The sequence below is a fragment of the Gopherus flavomarginatus genome, chromosome 6, assembly GCF_025201925.1.
Source record: "Gopherus flavomarginatus isolate rGopFla2 chromosome 6, rGopFla2.mat.asm, whole genome shotgun sequence".
Classification (NCBI taxonomy): domain Eukaryota; kingdom Metazoa; phylum Chordata; order Testudines; family Testudinidae; genus Gopherus; species Gopherus flavomarginatus.
Window position 1 is genome coordinate 43819826 of NC_066622.1, and position 16048 is coordinate 43835873.

Sequence of the window (16048 nt, forward strand, 5' to 3'; positions counted from 1 at the left end):
CTCAACTGCCACCTCCATGCAAGCAATTCCTATATATACCTCTGTCCAGTCTCACCTCTCCAGGTGTGACTCAGATGTCTACTTATGAATGCCCAACTGCCATTTCAAACTCGATCTTTCCAAAATTAAATTTCCTTCCTACTCATCCTCCTTCTTTGTCTCTCTATCCTAGTGAAAACTGAACTCTCCTTCCTGTCTCATGGCCTCAGTGTCATCTTTGATTCTTCTTCACCCATCTCGCCCATACTTACTCTCTCAAAGTCCTGTCACCTCATTATATCAGCAAAATACACCCTTTTATTAGTGTCCTTACTGCTATAACTCAGTCATATTTCACCTTGATAAATGTAACCTCCTCTTTTCCAGTTCTCCCGTCTTCTCTCCTCTCTACACTAAAAATATTGCTGTTAAAGCAATATTTCTCCTTTCTCCTCATTGAACATGTCTCACACATCTCTCCTTCAATACCTTCATTGCCTCACTGCTTTTGACTATGTCATATTCAAACTCCTTGTCTTCACTCTCTATTTAATCTTGATCCACTCACAACTGTTTTCATTTTGTAGTTTTTCAAATTGGAATCTTTATGATAATCTGGTTTCATTATAATAATCTTGCATAACACAGGCCATTTCCACTTGCTCTTCAATTTGCTTCCTACAGGTCTATTCAACTCTCATTGAAGTCTTTCAATTAACTTCGAATCAATGGAAGGAATGAAAGTTGTATTAGGTCCCAAATCTCAAAAAAAGCACCTTGTCTTACTGCTGCCTTTGTCTCTTTCATGGGATTAGCTTCATGCCTTGACTGTGCTGCCCACTATGCCTGAGACAGACAATATCCATTTTCTATTAAGCGCACCTTTTCTTCATCAAATTCCTCCTTCAGCAATTTCTCCCTACCTTCTTGCCTATAATCTCATCTCTCCTTTCCCTGGACTGTTGTCCCGTGTTTTAGCTGTCTTAGAATAAGGAGACGAGACTGTGTCTCACCCTGTGCAACTGTTAGGCATTACATAAGTAACTTTTATTACTACTACTTCTAATACAATTGACATCAAAATTTTCCCCCACTGCTCTTGTAACTTTCCTCAGTGCTTCATCCAAGTGGAAGGTCCTGGCTATAGCCCTCTGAACATAAACCAGAAATTACATACACCCACTCATTGCAAATAATGATTGCAACTTTATAAGTCATGCACTGAGGTACAGACTCCAGGGAGTGAAAAGTTAGAATTACTCTGAAATGTCAAGTGACTTTGAAATTCCATATAGTGAAAAAAACAGCTTCAAGACATTTTTTAAATCTGTTCTTTAGTTATATTACAGCCAATTGGGTGACCTGTCTACTAGACTTATACTTAGAGCCATGTGAAAAAATCCACTCCACTGGCAAAGAATTTATTTTTATTTTTTGCTTGTGCCACTTCTCACAAAGCTAATTATTATTTTCACCATGAAATGTTTGTTTTCCTGCCTAGAGTCACTTACAACCTTCAGTTCTATAGAGTAATCAGTTAAGTAATTTTGATTGTGGATTCATAAAAGAGAGGGATAAGCAGGGTCTCAATGTGCTTTTCCCATGGGAAAAAGACTTCAGGCACAGATTATATTTGCACAGACAGACCTATTCTGCCTAGGTGTTCACCAGACAGAACTGCTTTGCAGAAGAGTTCAGTTTTGGCAGGTTTGGGGTTACAGCTCATGTTAGTTTTGAATGCAGGGGTAACAACATGTTACCTTTATTGTATGAGTAAAGGGCAATAGAACGGTACCTAGCCTGCTCTGATCCCCTAAACCGAACTCCACTTGCTAAGCAGAAGGTAGGGATGTTAAATCCCCGTGAAAATGAGATGGTGGAAGAACATGTGTTCCTGAGGACATGGACTATGCCTAAAATCCTTCCCTCTCTAGTGTTTAAAGACAGAGCTGACTGGATTCAGTTGAGAGTCCTTGTTTCTGTTCATGATTACAAGACCTGAAATCACTGATGAGCAGGTCTAGGGGCTAAGCCTTAGAACTAGTGTGGGGACAGTGTTGCAGTGAAAAATAACTAAGATGGCAGCAGAGTGGTTTCCCACTATCCAGTGAAATCACTAAGAGCTGGGCTAAATGATGGTAGTAGAAATAGTACAGCAGCAGCAGTGATGAACAGCAAATTACACTGGCAAGTGGTGGCAGAGAAAACAGCAGCAGCAGCAAGCCAGTTGCAGAGGCAAGTGGCAGCAGCAGAGATATTGCTCAATGCCTCCTCCCCCTGGCCCCTTACAGAGGTCAGAGGTGAACTCAGCTCTGAACTCTGGGTCTTTGCTGGCCAGCGATAACCAAGTGTGAGTGGGATGCAGTGGAGAGAAAGGGGAGTGGCATATTAAAGGGACATTTGTTCATTAACTTTGACACCACAACATGGGAAACTGAGGCAAAGGAGACTGCCTAACATACTGTGGGGATGGGTGTTTCCTTAGGGTTACATGCTTTCATATTGTGATTGAGGTGTTTTCCAAAATTAATGCTGAGTTCCCTTTTTCTTTTTGTTAAAAGATTTATTTTGTTAAACACAGACTCAATGTTTGTGAGTGGAGAAGTACTGCCTTTTGGGTTGGTGTTTAGTTTTCTCAGATATCCAATTCTATTTTATATTGTTCAAAGAAACTCCTAAATATTGAACCCAGCCCCTACTGCTGCCGACTTCACCTGGCAAAAGTGTTACATTCACATATCTTTATCAAAGTTTCTGTAAGAACTATATTCTCCAAGAAATTACTAGGCTATGAAAACTGAAAATACCGATACACCTATATGAGGTTCCTCCAAAGCTAAGTTGATAAATAAGGTAGTGTAAGGAAGCTTGTACTACTGCTACCCATGCAGTGAATAAGCAGAAGACTGCAATTTCCAAGGCTGTCTATCCAGTAGAAGCTTTGTCATTGACAATTTTACTTTGTGTTCCTAGTACAGCTGCAGGGAGTAGAGGTGCAAAGGGAGTTTTATGGCACTCTGATCCTGGGGTTGGTTTGGCCCCCAAAAGCAAGTTAGAGCAGACCCAGAATCACACCTGTCTGCCTGTGGCCCCAATGGCATTTGGTGATTACCAGAGGACAGAGCTGCTCCTGTCACATCCCGTCCCTCAAGCCATACCCCCTACTCCAGGGGGCCAAGAATAGGGTGGGAAGGAACTTCTATGCCACACAGGGATTTCCATTATTTCAGTGGAATTATGTCATCATAAAAGTGGCATACCACAGTGGAAATCAGCTCTTGTCTTTACAGGATTCTGCATATACCTTACCAGGAATATAGCACAGAGTTGTGGGCAACTTAAACTCAGAAAGGTTTCAGCATCAGAGGAAATACAGAGAACAGTAACAATTATTAAGTGTCATGGGCGAATCTAATTTATGAAAAGAGCAGGAAAGAGGTACAACTTTATAATTGTGTTACATAATGACTAAATAATGGAACTTGTATATAGTGTTGTTGTAGCTGGGTTAGTTTCCCAGACCTGAAGAAGAGCTCTGTGTTAGCTCGAAAGCTTGTCTCTCTCACCAACAGAAGTTGGTCCAATAAAAAAAAATATTACCTCCCCCACCGTCTCTCTAATAATAATACGTCATTTCAAGAGAATTTTCAGTCATACATCTCAAAGAATTTTGAAAAGGTGGATAAACATTATAGACAAGGAAACTAAGGCACAGAATGGTTAAGAGACTTGCTAAAGTATATACAACTGCCAATGGAAATGAAGTGGTCTAACTCTCTGCCCTACCCCAAGACAACAGTGCAACCAAATGGAACTTACATAACCATCTGCAAGTCTCTAAAACATGGAAACACAGAGAAGGAAGAAAAATTGTTTGTTGTTGTTAGGCGTATTGGCACAAAATGAAGCAAAAAGAATATTTAGACTAAATATCATGAAGCATTTTCTTACACTGAGATCTAGTCAAATATAAAAAAGTGACCTGTAGAGATGTGGTGGAAGGTCTGCCATATTGTCATAAAATACACCGAAGGGTACAATCCTGTCCTGGCACCCAGGTAATGGACATGATCACCAGAAAGATATTTTGTGTCTCTGATATCTAATATTCTTTGTGGGTTTTTGCCCCAATATTTTGTTTTATTTTTCAGGTGCAATAATCAGGTGCTACAGTTATTATTCTACCTCTGTAAAAACAAAACCTTGAAAACATTTACTTTTATATTTGGGTGAGGGATGGAAGGACAGAAGAACAGAGGAAGGTTATTATGAGTAAGGGAAGTGATAGTCATTTAAAAACAGAAATACAGAAGTTTCTACAATAGATGACTCAGGAGCATTGTGCAGCCCTACAGATGATCAACTGCCTCAATTACCTCATAAATTCAGCAGATAGGGAAGTGTCCATTTTCATGTTAAGTTCAGCAGCAGAGCAAGTTCTCTCATCTTAATCTACCTGGTTCATTCAGAAGTATGCAACGACCCTATCTGCCTGGCATAACCACTACATCCAGCAGAACAGCAGGGACACCTGATTCAACTGGAAGCACAGGAGGTGCATGCCTGCCCAGTTTGCTTGAGGTCTGATCCTGTGTCCCTAGAAGTCCATGGCAAAGGTCCTAGTTGGGTGACCAGATAGCAAGTGTGAAAAACTGGGACAGGGATGGGGGGGGGGAATAGGGTCCTATGTAAGACAAAGCCCCTAATATCAAGACCGTCCCGATAAAACTGGGACACCTGGCCACCCTAGGTCCTAGTGCATTCAGTGGTGCATGAATCATGGAAGCAGCAGCTACCCGCTGGATTTTAGTTACTTACCCTGATGTTCCTGAAAGGTGTTATAAAAAAGTCTGATGTTTCAAGCACAGGAATCAATGCCAATAAAATGTAAAACAACAGATGGTTTTCCATCTTGGAAAAATGAGCAATTCTACTTTGAGGGTTATGTGCTAATAAATAATTCCTTGTTTACAGTCTGTTAATAAACAATCAAATGTCAAAACAGGGGTTAAACATTAGGCAAATGGGGAAAAAGCAAATAGTGAACTTTTGAAGTTGTAACAAAGTTTGTAGAAAATGATCTGCAAAATCTCTCTGCCAAAAAAACATTTTAATTACAGTTAAGAGTGAAAATATATTCTCTCTTCCAAATTAACATTTTGCATTATACATGACTCACAAAATCAAATCTCCATTATGGTTCTATAATTAGTCTTACATTTGCACACATGCATCCAGCCCATCTTCCACATATTCCTGCCCACTTTCCACATACATGGCCAAACCCCAATGCAGTAACTATACTCAGATGTACAGACACTCATTCCTTAACCTGTTTGTATTATATATACAAACATTAGCTTTAATAAAAAAAGTAACTACATACCCCTCCATGGCTTAGAAAACTGTCTTCCATTCTCCTGCCCTTCTGCTGTTTACTCTCTCATGAGCTGGAGACACCTATAGCCTTATCCAATGCCAGAAGTGGCAGATTGGTAGATCATGAATTATTTAGTTAAATATAATTTGATGTAAATCAGGCAAATAAATGTGTCAAGAAGGGGAATAAGGAGCATTCTCCAGCATAAGTGATGAGTGGTCAGAGATCTATGGATCCTGAGATAAAGCTAATGTAACTAAGAATCTACTGACTTTTTAATATTTTAGATCCTAATCCTAAAAATACTTCAGCACGTACCTGTGTGTGTGAATAGTCAGGTTTATGCTTAACCATTTCCATGATAAGGATGTAAATTTTCAACTATAACATCGTGTTTAGCTTAGGTATTTTGTAAGAGGAAAAAAATCTCAACTTTAAATATCTATCCAAAGCCTCAAGCCTTTCAGTGCTGCAGCTGTGAAAGGGGCACTGAACAGAAACAAGGTTTTGGTTCTGGAGGGTTGTTTTTTGTCTTATGACGAAAGAACTTTGGCCTTGAAAGAGGGGAGCAGCTATGGTGGAAAATATGTTTTCAATTTCCCACCTTAGGCAGACCTAGCTGGTACCTGACACACATCTCCACCCTAGGCTGCACCTGCTGAGACTGAAACGGAGTGCTGGAGGTGGGACCTCTCCCCTACATGGACTGCACTACTGTGAGCCTGAAGTGGACCACTGCGTGTTGGAACCTGTCCCCTAGGTGGACTGCACTGCTGTGTGCTTGAGGCAGAGCATTGCATGGCTGGACCTGTCTCCTAGATGGACTGCATCAGGGTAGGCCCGAGGTGGAGTGCTGCATGCTGAGACCAGTCTTCTAGGTGGGCTGCGTGCTGCTTGGCTTGCGGTGGAGTGGTGCATGTCTCTGGGTAACTCAGCTGCCCTGAGAGGGTGTGTACGGAGGCACATGCTGCTCGCCTCTTCATTTGTGCCACTCGGGTGAAGAATTTTGGCTCCAAGCCAGAAGACAATCAGAGCAGCCCCGTCTATGGGCAGGAGACTTGTGGTGTGGGCTACATCAGCACGCCGTCTCTAGCGAGACTAGAGGAGAGCACCAATACTGGGGACATTAATTTTCAAATTCCAAAATGGCCGCCGGGAAGGACGCCCACATCTGTAATGGCTGCTTAGGTAAATGAGGGAGGTTGCCCTCATCCAAGATGGCCATAACAGTGACACGAGAGCTGTACCATAGAGAGGAAGGCGGGCTTGTATTTACGTGCGGTGCTTCCTGTGGATCTCTATGGCAGCAGCAGTAACGTTCGCAAGGCGCCCGGGCAGCTGAGCCCTAGCGGCTCCGGCCCCCGAGCGCTGAGGGGCCGCCGGAGGTTGGGAGGATGCCCCTGGCCGCCTACTTCTTCCTGCGGGCCGTGGGCAAGGGCAGCTACGGGGAAGTGAGCCTGGTGCGGCACCGGCAGGACAACAGACAGGTAACCGGGGAGCTGGTCGCGGGAGGGCTCCGACCTCCCCCTTCAGACCCGGGGCCTGCGGCGGGTCCACCCCCGTCTTAGTCCCGGAGCCTGGTAAGAGGAGTGAGGGAGCTGCGGCAGCGGAGTCTCTCTCTCTCTCTCCTTGTCCTGTGGGGCGATCTGAGGAAGCGATGTCCCAATTTTAACCCCTCCCAGCCCGCCTGCTCCGGGCCTTTAGAGAATGGTGGGGGGAGGAGGAGTGCCAGGATGCAGAGGAGTCTGGTTTTCCCCTTCCCATCCCCCTGTGTGCTAAGGGGAGTGGTTGGTTTGTGTTCTTGTCCGGTTCCTTCATCCCAAGACCCTCCTTTCTTCTCGCGCCAGCTCTGTCTCCAGTGTGGACCAATTTCTCATTCTGTGATTCCATTTAACCTGCTATGCATTGCAAGGGGGCATTCCTTCCTGGCTCTTGCCAGAGTTTATGCTCTGAAGCATGGAGATTTTATTATCCTTATCTTAGAACCTGTTACAAAAAGGTTATCAGTCACAAAATTGTCGGGCCGTGGTGTTCAGTGCTGATCTCCTGGATTATACAAATTGGCTACAATTTTTTTGATAAAGGGTTATCTCAGTGCAAACAAAGGAGAAAATGTTGATAAAACCTTTGTTCACTATGTTAAAATGTTAAGCGTGGTCCGGGGTAACTGTTTCTCATTTTAAATAATTGTTGATTTAATGCCATCATGATAACACTTTAAAAGTTTTATTAAATAGAAAAGACAAGTTAAAAATTCAAAATTTAAAGAATTGGGTTTTCATTTTAACAATTTCCTTTTCTTTTAGCTGTATATAGGCTTTTATTGGGGGAAAAAACCCTGTTTTGGTAGTCTTTTGGATGGTATTAAATATGATAATAACTGCCCTATTGGGGTTAAAATAGAAGGTTTTGAGATATTTTAATCTGATCCTTTAGGACAAACACTCAAGGGCGAGAAGAATAACAAAGATAAAAAATGCAGTTTCTGCCTCTGGTGCTGACTTTCACTTGCAGCCTCATTGCTAGAGAAACATAGGCACAGTACGTGATTATGTCAGCCACTACAAGACCTGGCACATTCAACACTGGCAAAGTTTAAGTCATTGCTTTTAAGGCCTGGTCTACAGTACGCGTTTAAACTGATTTTAGCAGCATTAAACCGATTTAACGCTGCACCCGTCCACACAATGAGGTCCTTTATATCGATATAAAAGGCTCTTTAAACCGGTTTCTGTACTCCTCCCCGATGAGAGGAGTAGCGCTGAAATCGGTATTACTATATTGCATTAGGGTTAGTGTGGCCACAAATCGACAGTATTGGCCTCCGGGCGGTATCCCACAGTGCACCATTTTGACCGCTCTGGACAGCAATCTGAACTTGGATGCACTGGACAGGTAGACAGGAAAAGCCCTGTGAACTTTTAAATTTCATTTCCTGTTTGCCCAGCGTGGAGCTCTGATCAGCACGGGTAGCAATGCAGTCCCAAATCCAAAAAGAGCTCCTGCATGGACTGTATGGGAGATACTGGATCTGACCGCTGTATGGGGAGACAAATCTGTTTTATCAGAGCTCCGTTCCAGAAGACAAAATGCCAAAGCATTTGAAAAAAATCTCCAGGCTATGATAGAGTCCACAGCACAATGCTGCGTGACAAGCATAATGGAAAGCCAAAGAATCAAATGGACGCTCATGGGGAAAGGGAGAGGGGACTGAGGATTCCAGCTATCCCATAGTCCCCAGCAGTCTCCGAAAAGTATTTGCATTCTCGGCTGAGCTCCCAATGCCTGTAGGGTCAAACACATTGTCCGGGGTGGTTCAGGGTATAGCTCGTCAATTTACTCCCCCTCCCCTGTGAAAGAAAAAGGGAAAAAAATCGTTTGTTGACTTTTTTTCAGTGTCACCGTATGTCTACTGCATGCTGCTGGTAGACACGGTGCTGGGGCAATGAACAGCAGCATCCTTTCTCCTCCCTTCCCCGGTGGCAGACGGTACAGTGCAGGAGGGCTGGTAACCATCCTTGTCATCAGCCCGTGAGTGTTCCTGGCTAGCCTCAGGTGAGGTTGGCCGGGGGCGCCTGGGTGAAAATAGGAATGACTCCCGGTCATTCCCAGTAGATGGTACAGAGTGGCTGGTAACCATCTTCATCATAGCAACTGGGGGCTGAGCTCCATCAGCCCCCTCTCTTTCATGTATTAAGAAAAGATCCTGTACTGCCTGGACTATCATAGCAGCGGGATGCTGGGCTCCTCTCCCCTCCACCGTTTAATGTCCTGCCTGGACTATCATAGCAGCTGGAGGCTGCCTCCCCCTCATTTTATCTCACTAACAAGTCAGTGTTTCTTATTCCTGCATTCTTTATTACTTCATCACACAAATGGGGGGACACTGCAATGGTAGACCAGGAGGGTTGGGGGAGCTGGGAAGCAACGGATGGGGTTGTTGCAGGGGCACCCCCTAGAATGGCATGTAGCTTATCATTTCTGCGAGATCTGACATGGAGTGGCTATGCTCTCTAGTTCTCTGGTACACTGGTTCTCTAGTACACTTGCCCCATATTCTAGGCAGGACTGACTCTATTTTTAGATACCATAAAGGAGGGATTGACTCGGGAAGTCATTCCCATTTTTGTCTTTGTGCCCCCGGCCGACCTCAGCCAAGGGCACCCATGACAGCAGCAGACGGTACAGAATTACTGATAACCGTCATCTCATCGCCAATTTACAATGGCACAGCGGACAGTACAGAATGACTAATAACCATCTCTGCTATCTTGCAAAGGCAAATGAATGCCGCTGTGTAGCGCTGCAGTACCGCATCTGTTAGCAACATCTAGTAGACATACGGTGAGAGTAAAAAAAGGCTGAACGGGCTTCATGGTTGCCGTGCTATGGCGTCTGCCAGGGCAATCCAGGGAAAAAGGGCGCAAAATGATTGCCATTGCTTTCACGGAGGAAGGAATGAGTGACAACATTTACCCAGAATCACCTGCGACACTAGTTTTGCACCATCATGCATTGGGGTCTCAACCCAGAATTCCAATGGGCGGGGGAGACTGTGGGAACTATGGGATAGCTACGGGATAGCTACCCACAGTGCAACGCTCCAGAAATCGACGCTAGCCTTGGACCATGGACGCACACCACCGAATTAATGTGCTTAGTGTGGCCGCGTGCACTCAGCTTTATACAAGCTGTTTTACAAAACTGGTTTATGTAAAATCGGAATAATCCCGTAGTGTAGACATACCCTAAGGCATTGTTTTAGCGTGCCCCTCTTGTCAGAGTCACACCATCATTGTGAATGGTGTCTTAGCAGGCTTAGAAAAAAACAGAAGAAATAAAGTGGGGAAGGAAAACAACATGAGGGAGGAATTTAAAGTTCATGTCCCATGTTAGGTTCAGGATTTAGCTGAAGCTGCTGGAGGTAGTGGTGTCATCTGGTTCCCTTTCTTTGGTCTTTGCTGTCCTGATCCGGAAAGACATCCCAATGGTCTCATGGTTGGTACCTGGAGACTATGGAGATGGTAGCAATGTGTGTAAAGCTTGCTTCTTCCAGTCCATACACCCCACTGCTCCTCTTTAGTGACTCCTGGATAAATAATGTCCAAGAAGGGGTAGCATCTTCATCCTATTAAAAATTAACTAATCAGAATACATTGCGGTTACTTCTGCTACAAACATTTCCCTTCACTTGTAGAATCTTTCGGTTCATTGTCATGCCAATCATTGACTTTATCAGGAACCTTGAGCCCTTATCACAGTTCTTTTTAATGTAAACAGTGCAGTTTGTACCATAGTTTGCTTATGAAAGTAAGCAAAATTTAAAGGCAATTTTATGTGATTTTATGTAACAGGCTGATTCGGACTTTTGATCTCTTGGACAACTTAGCATATAGTGTTGTGCAAAGGCCACCACTCTATGTGAAAAGAACTATTATTACCTTTTTATTTGTTTTAATTGCACCTACTTTTAATTTCTTCCCTTTTGCTCTTTCCTATAATACAAGACACAGTGAAGATCTGATCAGTTTTTACACTCCTTCAAAATTTTCAATACCTTATTTACTACTGTGACAAAGTGGGAATGTTCTTAATGTTTTCTCTGAATACTGTGTGGGTGCCTCAGTTTCCCCTATGCGTTTCTCGAGTGTCATGGGGTGTGTGATTGTTGCAGAACCATAGAGGGCCAGTGTTTATCTTGTCTGCCCAGAGAATGGCCGACACTCTGTCTTCTGGCAACTAATGGCCTGAGCCCCTCCCCTGCAAAGTTGCCAACTAAAGGTGTTGAAGAACAAAGAGATAAGGTGACCTCCTGGCCTGGGAAAGAGACAAAGGGAGAGGAGGGGCTGAAGAGTTTGTTTGGATTTGGCTGGGAAAATGAAGAGAAGGCCAGACAGACCTCCTGGCCTTCCCTGGCCCCCCAAGATGGACCTGAGGGAGAGGGTCCTGTGGTCTGTACCTGCAAGACTTGTCTTGAACTGTGTTCCTGTTGCCTAAATAAACTTTCTGTTTTACTGGCTGGCTGAGAGTCATGGTGAATCGCAGGAAGTCGGGGATGCAGGGCCTTGTCTCCCCCATACTCTGTGACAACTACCCCTCTAATTTGCAGATGGCTTAATAACTATTGCAGATGAGCACTAGGATAGACATTAGGGATGGTCAAGAAGGCAAATTGCAAGGATAATACCAGTTAAATGCCTACCTGAAGAGAATACAAATGGTGGCATTTAGATTTAAAATTATAATATATGTAAAGTTTTAAATTTCAGGTTTGCGCATTTGTGAGGGGAAGACATATTTGTTCCATTCTTACAACATAATGGACACTGTTAAATGTAACTATGTATTTTAAAACATTGTTTTATAGATTTTTAGAATTTGCCAGTATGTTTTTTTAATAGCTTGGATGTTTTCATTATAAATCTTTTTTTTTTCCTCTGCAGTATGTCATCAAAAAGCTAAACCTTAAACATGCATCCAGCCGAGAGAGGAAAGCAGCAGAACAAGAAGCCCAGTTGCTGTCTCAGCTGAAACATCCCAACATAGTCACCTATAGGGAGTCCTGGGAGGGGGAAGATGGCCTGTTGTATATTGTCATGGGCTTCTGTGAAGGAGGGGACCTGTATCATAAACTTAAAGAGCAGAAAGGCAAACCTTTGCCAGAGAATCAGGTGGTGGAATGGTTTGTCCAGATTGCCATGGCATTGCAGGTATTAATATACTGTAACATATAACTTCTTAGTTTTAAAAGAAATAGGTCTGTTTTTGCTTGCTTTCCATTTAAAAAAAAACCCCTTAATTTTAGTTTTGATGTGTTAACTTTCCTTACAGATTATCAGTGTCAACCTAAGGTAGCCATGTAGAAAACGAGTTGCTGTTGTATACTTCACCTCCATCATTTCAGTATTGTAGACAATGTGACATGATGGCTGGCAGTGAATTGTAATATAAGCAAGTTTTGTTCTAGTTAAGGGGCTGTTTCTGTTATTCATAACCTTCTGTTTCCAGGGGTTTGCAGCTCAATTATACAAATTTTCTCTGTGCTGAAACTTATCAATAACATCTTAAAAACTAATTTTAACCAAAAAGTGTTTGCACAAAAAACCTTATTATTTTGCTCCAGTACTTAATTTACGTATTAAGTGAAATTTTCCAGACCATTAACTCAGAAGTTCTACTTGAAGCTGCTTCAGTCTGTTAAATTTTAAAAATGTAAAGGGAATCAAATCACAAAAAATTCATTACAGTAATAAAGTTTTTTTTTTAAAAGACAAAAGGAAGTTAGGATGTTGGACTGAAAATTCTATTTTTAACTTGCCAGTGCAACTTGTCATCGGGATGTTGTGAAAGCAAAAACTATAACTGGATTCAAAAAAGAGTTAGATAAGTTCGTGGAGGATAGGTTCACCAATGGCTATTAGCCAAGATGGTCAGGAATGCAGTCCCATGCTCTGGATATCTCTAAGGCTCTGATTGCCAGATGCAGGGGCTGGGTGACGGGAGGTGCAACACTTGACGGTTACCCTCTTCTTGTCATTCCCTTTTGAAGCATCTGGCGTTGGTTACCATTGGAAGACTGGATATTGGGCTAGATGGACCCAGTATGGCCATTCCTACGTTTGTTTGTTGTGGCTAGGAATGCAGATGTCCACAATAGCATCTGATCTTGATGATCATAGGCCTAATCCTGCAGTTCTTACTCAGGCAAAATTCCACTGACTTCATACAGTCCTTAATTCAGACAAAATTCCATACTAGGACTGCAGGATTGAGTCTGAAATCAATTGCAATAAGACATAGTGGAGAGTGAGTTAAGGACTGAGCTTCAGCCTTAATTTTGCACGTTTTGCTTCTGTATAGGCACATTAAACTAAAGAAATAACGAACTTGTATATATACATATGTTAACATGAACATATTAGTGTGATGTTGTTAACTGTAATTCATCTCTTGCATAGTGACGTGTAATTTTGTTGCATTTGTACTTTTTCCTTTATGACTCTGGTCAGAGGAAAAGAAGGAATTAACTGTTTAACTTGCTTGAAACACTTTATTTTTCAGTATTTACATGAAAAACACATTCTACACAGAGATCTCAAAACTCAAAATGTTTTCCTGACCAGGACAAATATAATCAAAGTGGGAGATCTGGGAATAGCCAGAGTGTTAGAAAATCAGTATGATATGGCCAGTACTCTCATTGGCACACCTTATTATATGAGTCCTGAACTGTTCTCCAACAAACCTTACAACTACAAGGTAAAGTATATTGATGCAAATATTGGCCCTAATTGTGTTAGTTGACTTAAGGGAGCCTTAAGCTCTGAGAAGTTTATAAATTATCTAGAAGATAATGCGAGTTATTTTGTTGACTCACCTATTAACCATAGAGCGCTACAATCTTGTGTGTTATGAAAGTAATGCCTCTGTAAAAAGCACTTTTTGGGGACTGCTGATTAACTTTTGCTGCCTTTTTTACTATTACCCACAGGGAAAAAAATTAATCACAGAAAGCTATCTTAAAGGAATTTAGTTTTCTTTAGTGTATGTGAATTGTCAACTTGTGTTAATTTGTTAGGACCAGGTTTTGTCAATTGACTTTATCAGTGTAAGTTACAATTCCAGTACAAAAAAACCCCTTTGTTTAAATGTATGTTAGGACACTGGCATATGAAGCCTAAGATAATTGGGAAAGGCTTTATCTTTAAAATTGCCATTATGTATGTAATAAGAAAACAAACCAAAAAAACCTATTAGGCATTTACAAGTATGGAGATGAACATGTAAGGGAAGGTAGCTCAGTATTCAAATATACTCATAACTTATACCATAGGCGCCAACTCTGTGGGTGCTCCCACCAACCGGCAGCCAAGCTCCCTGCACCCACGCCTCACCGCCTCTTCCGCCTCCTCCCAGCACGCCATGTCTCCGCTCCTCCCTCCCAGTGCAAAACAGCTGTAGCAAGCTCTGGGAGGGAGGGGGAAGGAGTGGAACGTGGTGTGCTCAGGGGAAGAGATGGGGCAGGGGTGGGGATTTGTGGAAGGAGTCAAATAGGGGCAGGGACTTTGGGGAAGGGGTTGGCATGGGGGCGGGGCAGGGGTGGAGTCGGGGCGGGGCTAGGGGTAGAGCGGGGTTGGGCACCCACCAGCACTAGAAGGAGTCGGTGCTTATGGCTCATACGATCTTTTAAATAAATGTACATGTGAAATATTGCAGGGCCGTCCTTAGGCATACGCAGCTGTGTAGGGCACCATGAAATTTGGGGCACCAAATTGCCCCAAATTTCATAGTGCCCTAGGCAGCTGTGTGCTGCATATGCGGCAGCCCCAGCGACCAGCCTTATCCCTCAGCTGGCCCCCCCTAGAAGGGGCAGGGCCATCCCTGGGGGGTGTGTGGCCTCGGACAACTCCCTCTGCACTGCCTCTTACCCTTCCCACCTGCTCTGCCCTGCCCACCCCCATTCTGCCTCTTCCCCAGCAACACCGCACTCACCAGCAGCGGCGGGAAGCAGAGCAACCTGGCCCCAGCCTGCTCTGCTCCTCCAGCTCTCAGCCGCAGTGCTTTGCTTCCTGTCACTGGTGAGTGTGGGGGGGGAAGGATCGCCCCCCATACTCACTGCTGGCAGGAAGCGGAGAGACATGGCCCCAGCCTGCTCCACTTCCCTTGCCCTAGACCCAGGCCATGTTGCTCGGGTTGGGAAGTGGAATGCCACGGCTGGGAGCTCAAGGAGTAGGGCAGGCTGGAGCTAGGCTGCTCCACTTCCCGATGCTGCCGGTGAGTGGGGGATCCCTTCCCCCAAGCCTCCTCCCCTGAGCGACACGGCTGGGACCAGGGCAAGGGAAGCGGAGCGGGCTGCTCCTGGCCCCCTGCTAATCCTTCAAGGCCACTCTGGGCCTGTGGGGGCCCCCAAAGTGCCCCCCCACAGCTCCTGCCTCCCAGGGGGGAGGCCTGGGGCCCCCCACAGCCCCCGCATGGGGGGCTGCGTAGGGCACCCAAATGGCTAGGGATAGCCCTTAAATATTACATTGCATTGCTGTGGGGGGGAGGGAAGGAAGGGGGGGGCTAATGTCAGAGTATCCCCCTGCTCCTGTACCCCGCTTACCCCATCTTCCATAGAGCAGGGGGGAAACACCAGGGTTCAGGATGGCGGGAGCTTGCAGCAGCTGCAGTCTCAGCAAGCTGATCTAATTAACAAGGCAGTGTACTTAAAGGGGAAATGTGCATATCTCCCTCCATTCCTGCTGCCTTGGAGAGTGAGAAAGTTAACCCTTGAGGGCTCAGTCAATTGCTAGTTCATCATTTAGCAGTAAAGGAAATATCCCACCCTCTGACTCCTCCACCTCAGCCAAGCTTCGCAATCATCATCACTGTGTACCAGTATTAAATTGTTGGTTTAATATAGTCTTTTATCTGGTGAAAAACATTTCCCTGGAACCTAACCCCCTCATTTTACATTAATTCTTATGGAGAAATTGGATTCACTTAACATTGTTTCGCTTAAAGTCGCATTTTTCAGGAACATAACTACAACATTAAGTGAGGAGTCTGAAGAAAGAATTAGTTTCAGAACTCCTTGGTGCTAAAGAAACTTGCAGAAATGTTAGAAACAAGCCAGTAATTGAAATTAGGATTTTTTTTTAATGATCTGTAACTCAGTAACAGACCAACTTTCTTCACACTTTTCAGAAA

The 16048-nt window shown here is 43.9% G+C and overlaps 2 protein-coding genes across 2 annotated transcripts in view; one reads left to right on the forward strand and one right to left on the reverse strand.

Annotated features, from left to right (window-relative positions):
• The window catches only part of LOC127053290 (inter-alpha-trypsin inhibitor heavy chain H3-like), a 42192-nt gene extending 35661 nt beyond the window's left edge, over window positions 1-6531 (reverse strand). The window contains exon 1 of the mRNA XM_050957752.1: window positions 5366-6531. Within this exon, the coding sequence (XP_050813709.1) occupies window positions 5366-5395 (30 nt within the window). The 5' untranslated portion in view covers window positions 5396-6531. The remainder of the gene's footprint in view (window positions 1-5365) is intronic.
• Window positions 6532-6671: 140 nt separating this feature from the next.
• Window positions 6672-16048, forward strand: part of NEK4 (NIMA related kinase 4) — a 37335-nt gene continuing 27958 nt past the window's right edge. The window contains exons 1-3 of the mRNA XM_050957763.1: window positions 6672-6846; window positions 11803-12069; window positions 13421-13618. Of these exons, the coding sequence (XP_050813720.1) occupies window positions 6754-6846; window positions 11803-12069; window positions 13421-13618 (558 nt within the window). The 5' untranslated portion in view covers window positions 6672-6753. The remainder of the gene's footprint in view (window positions 6847-11802; window positions 12070-13420; window positions 13619-16048) is intronic.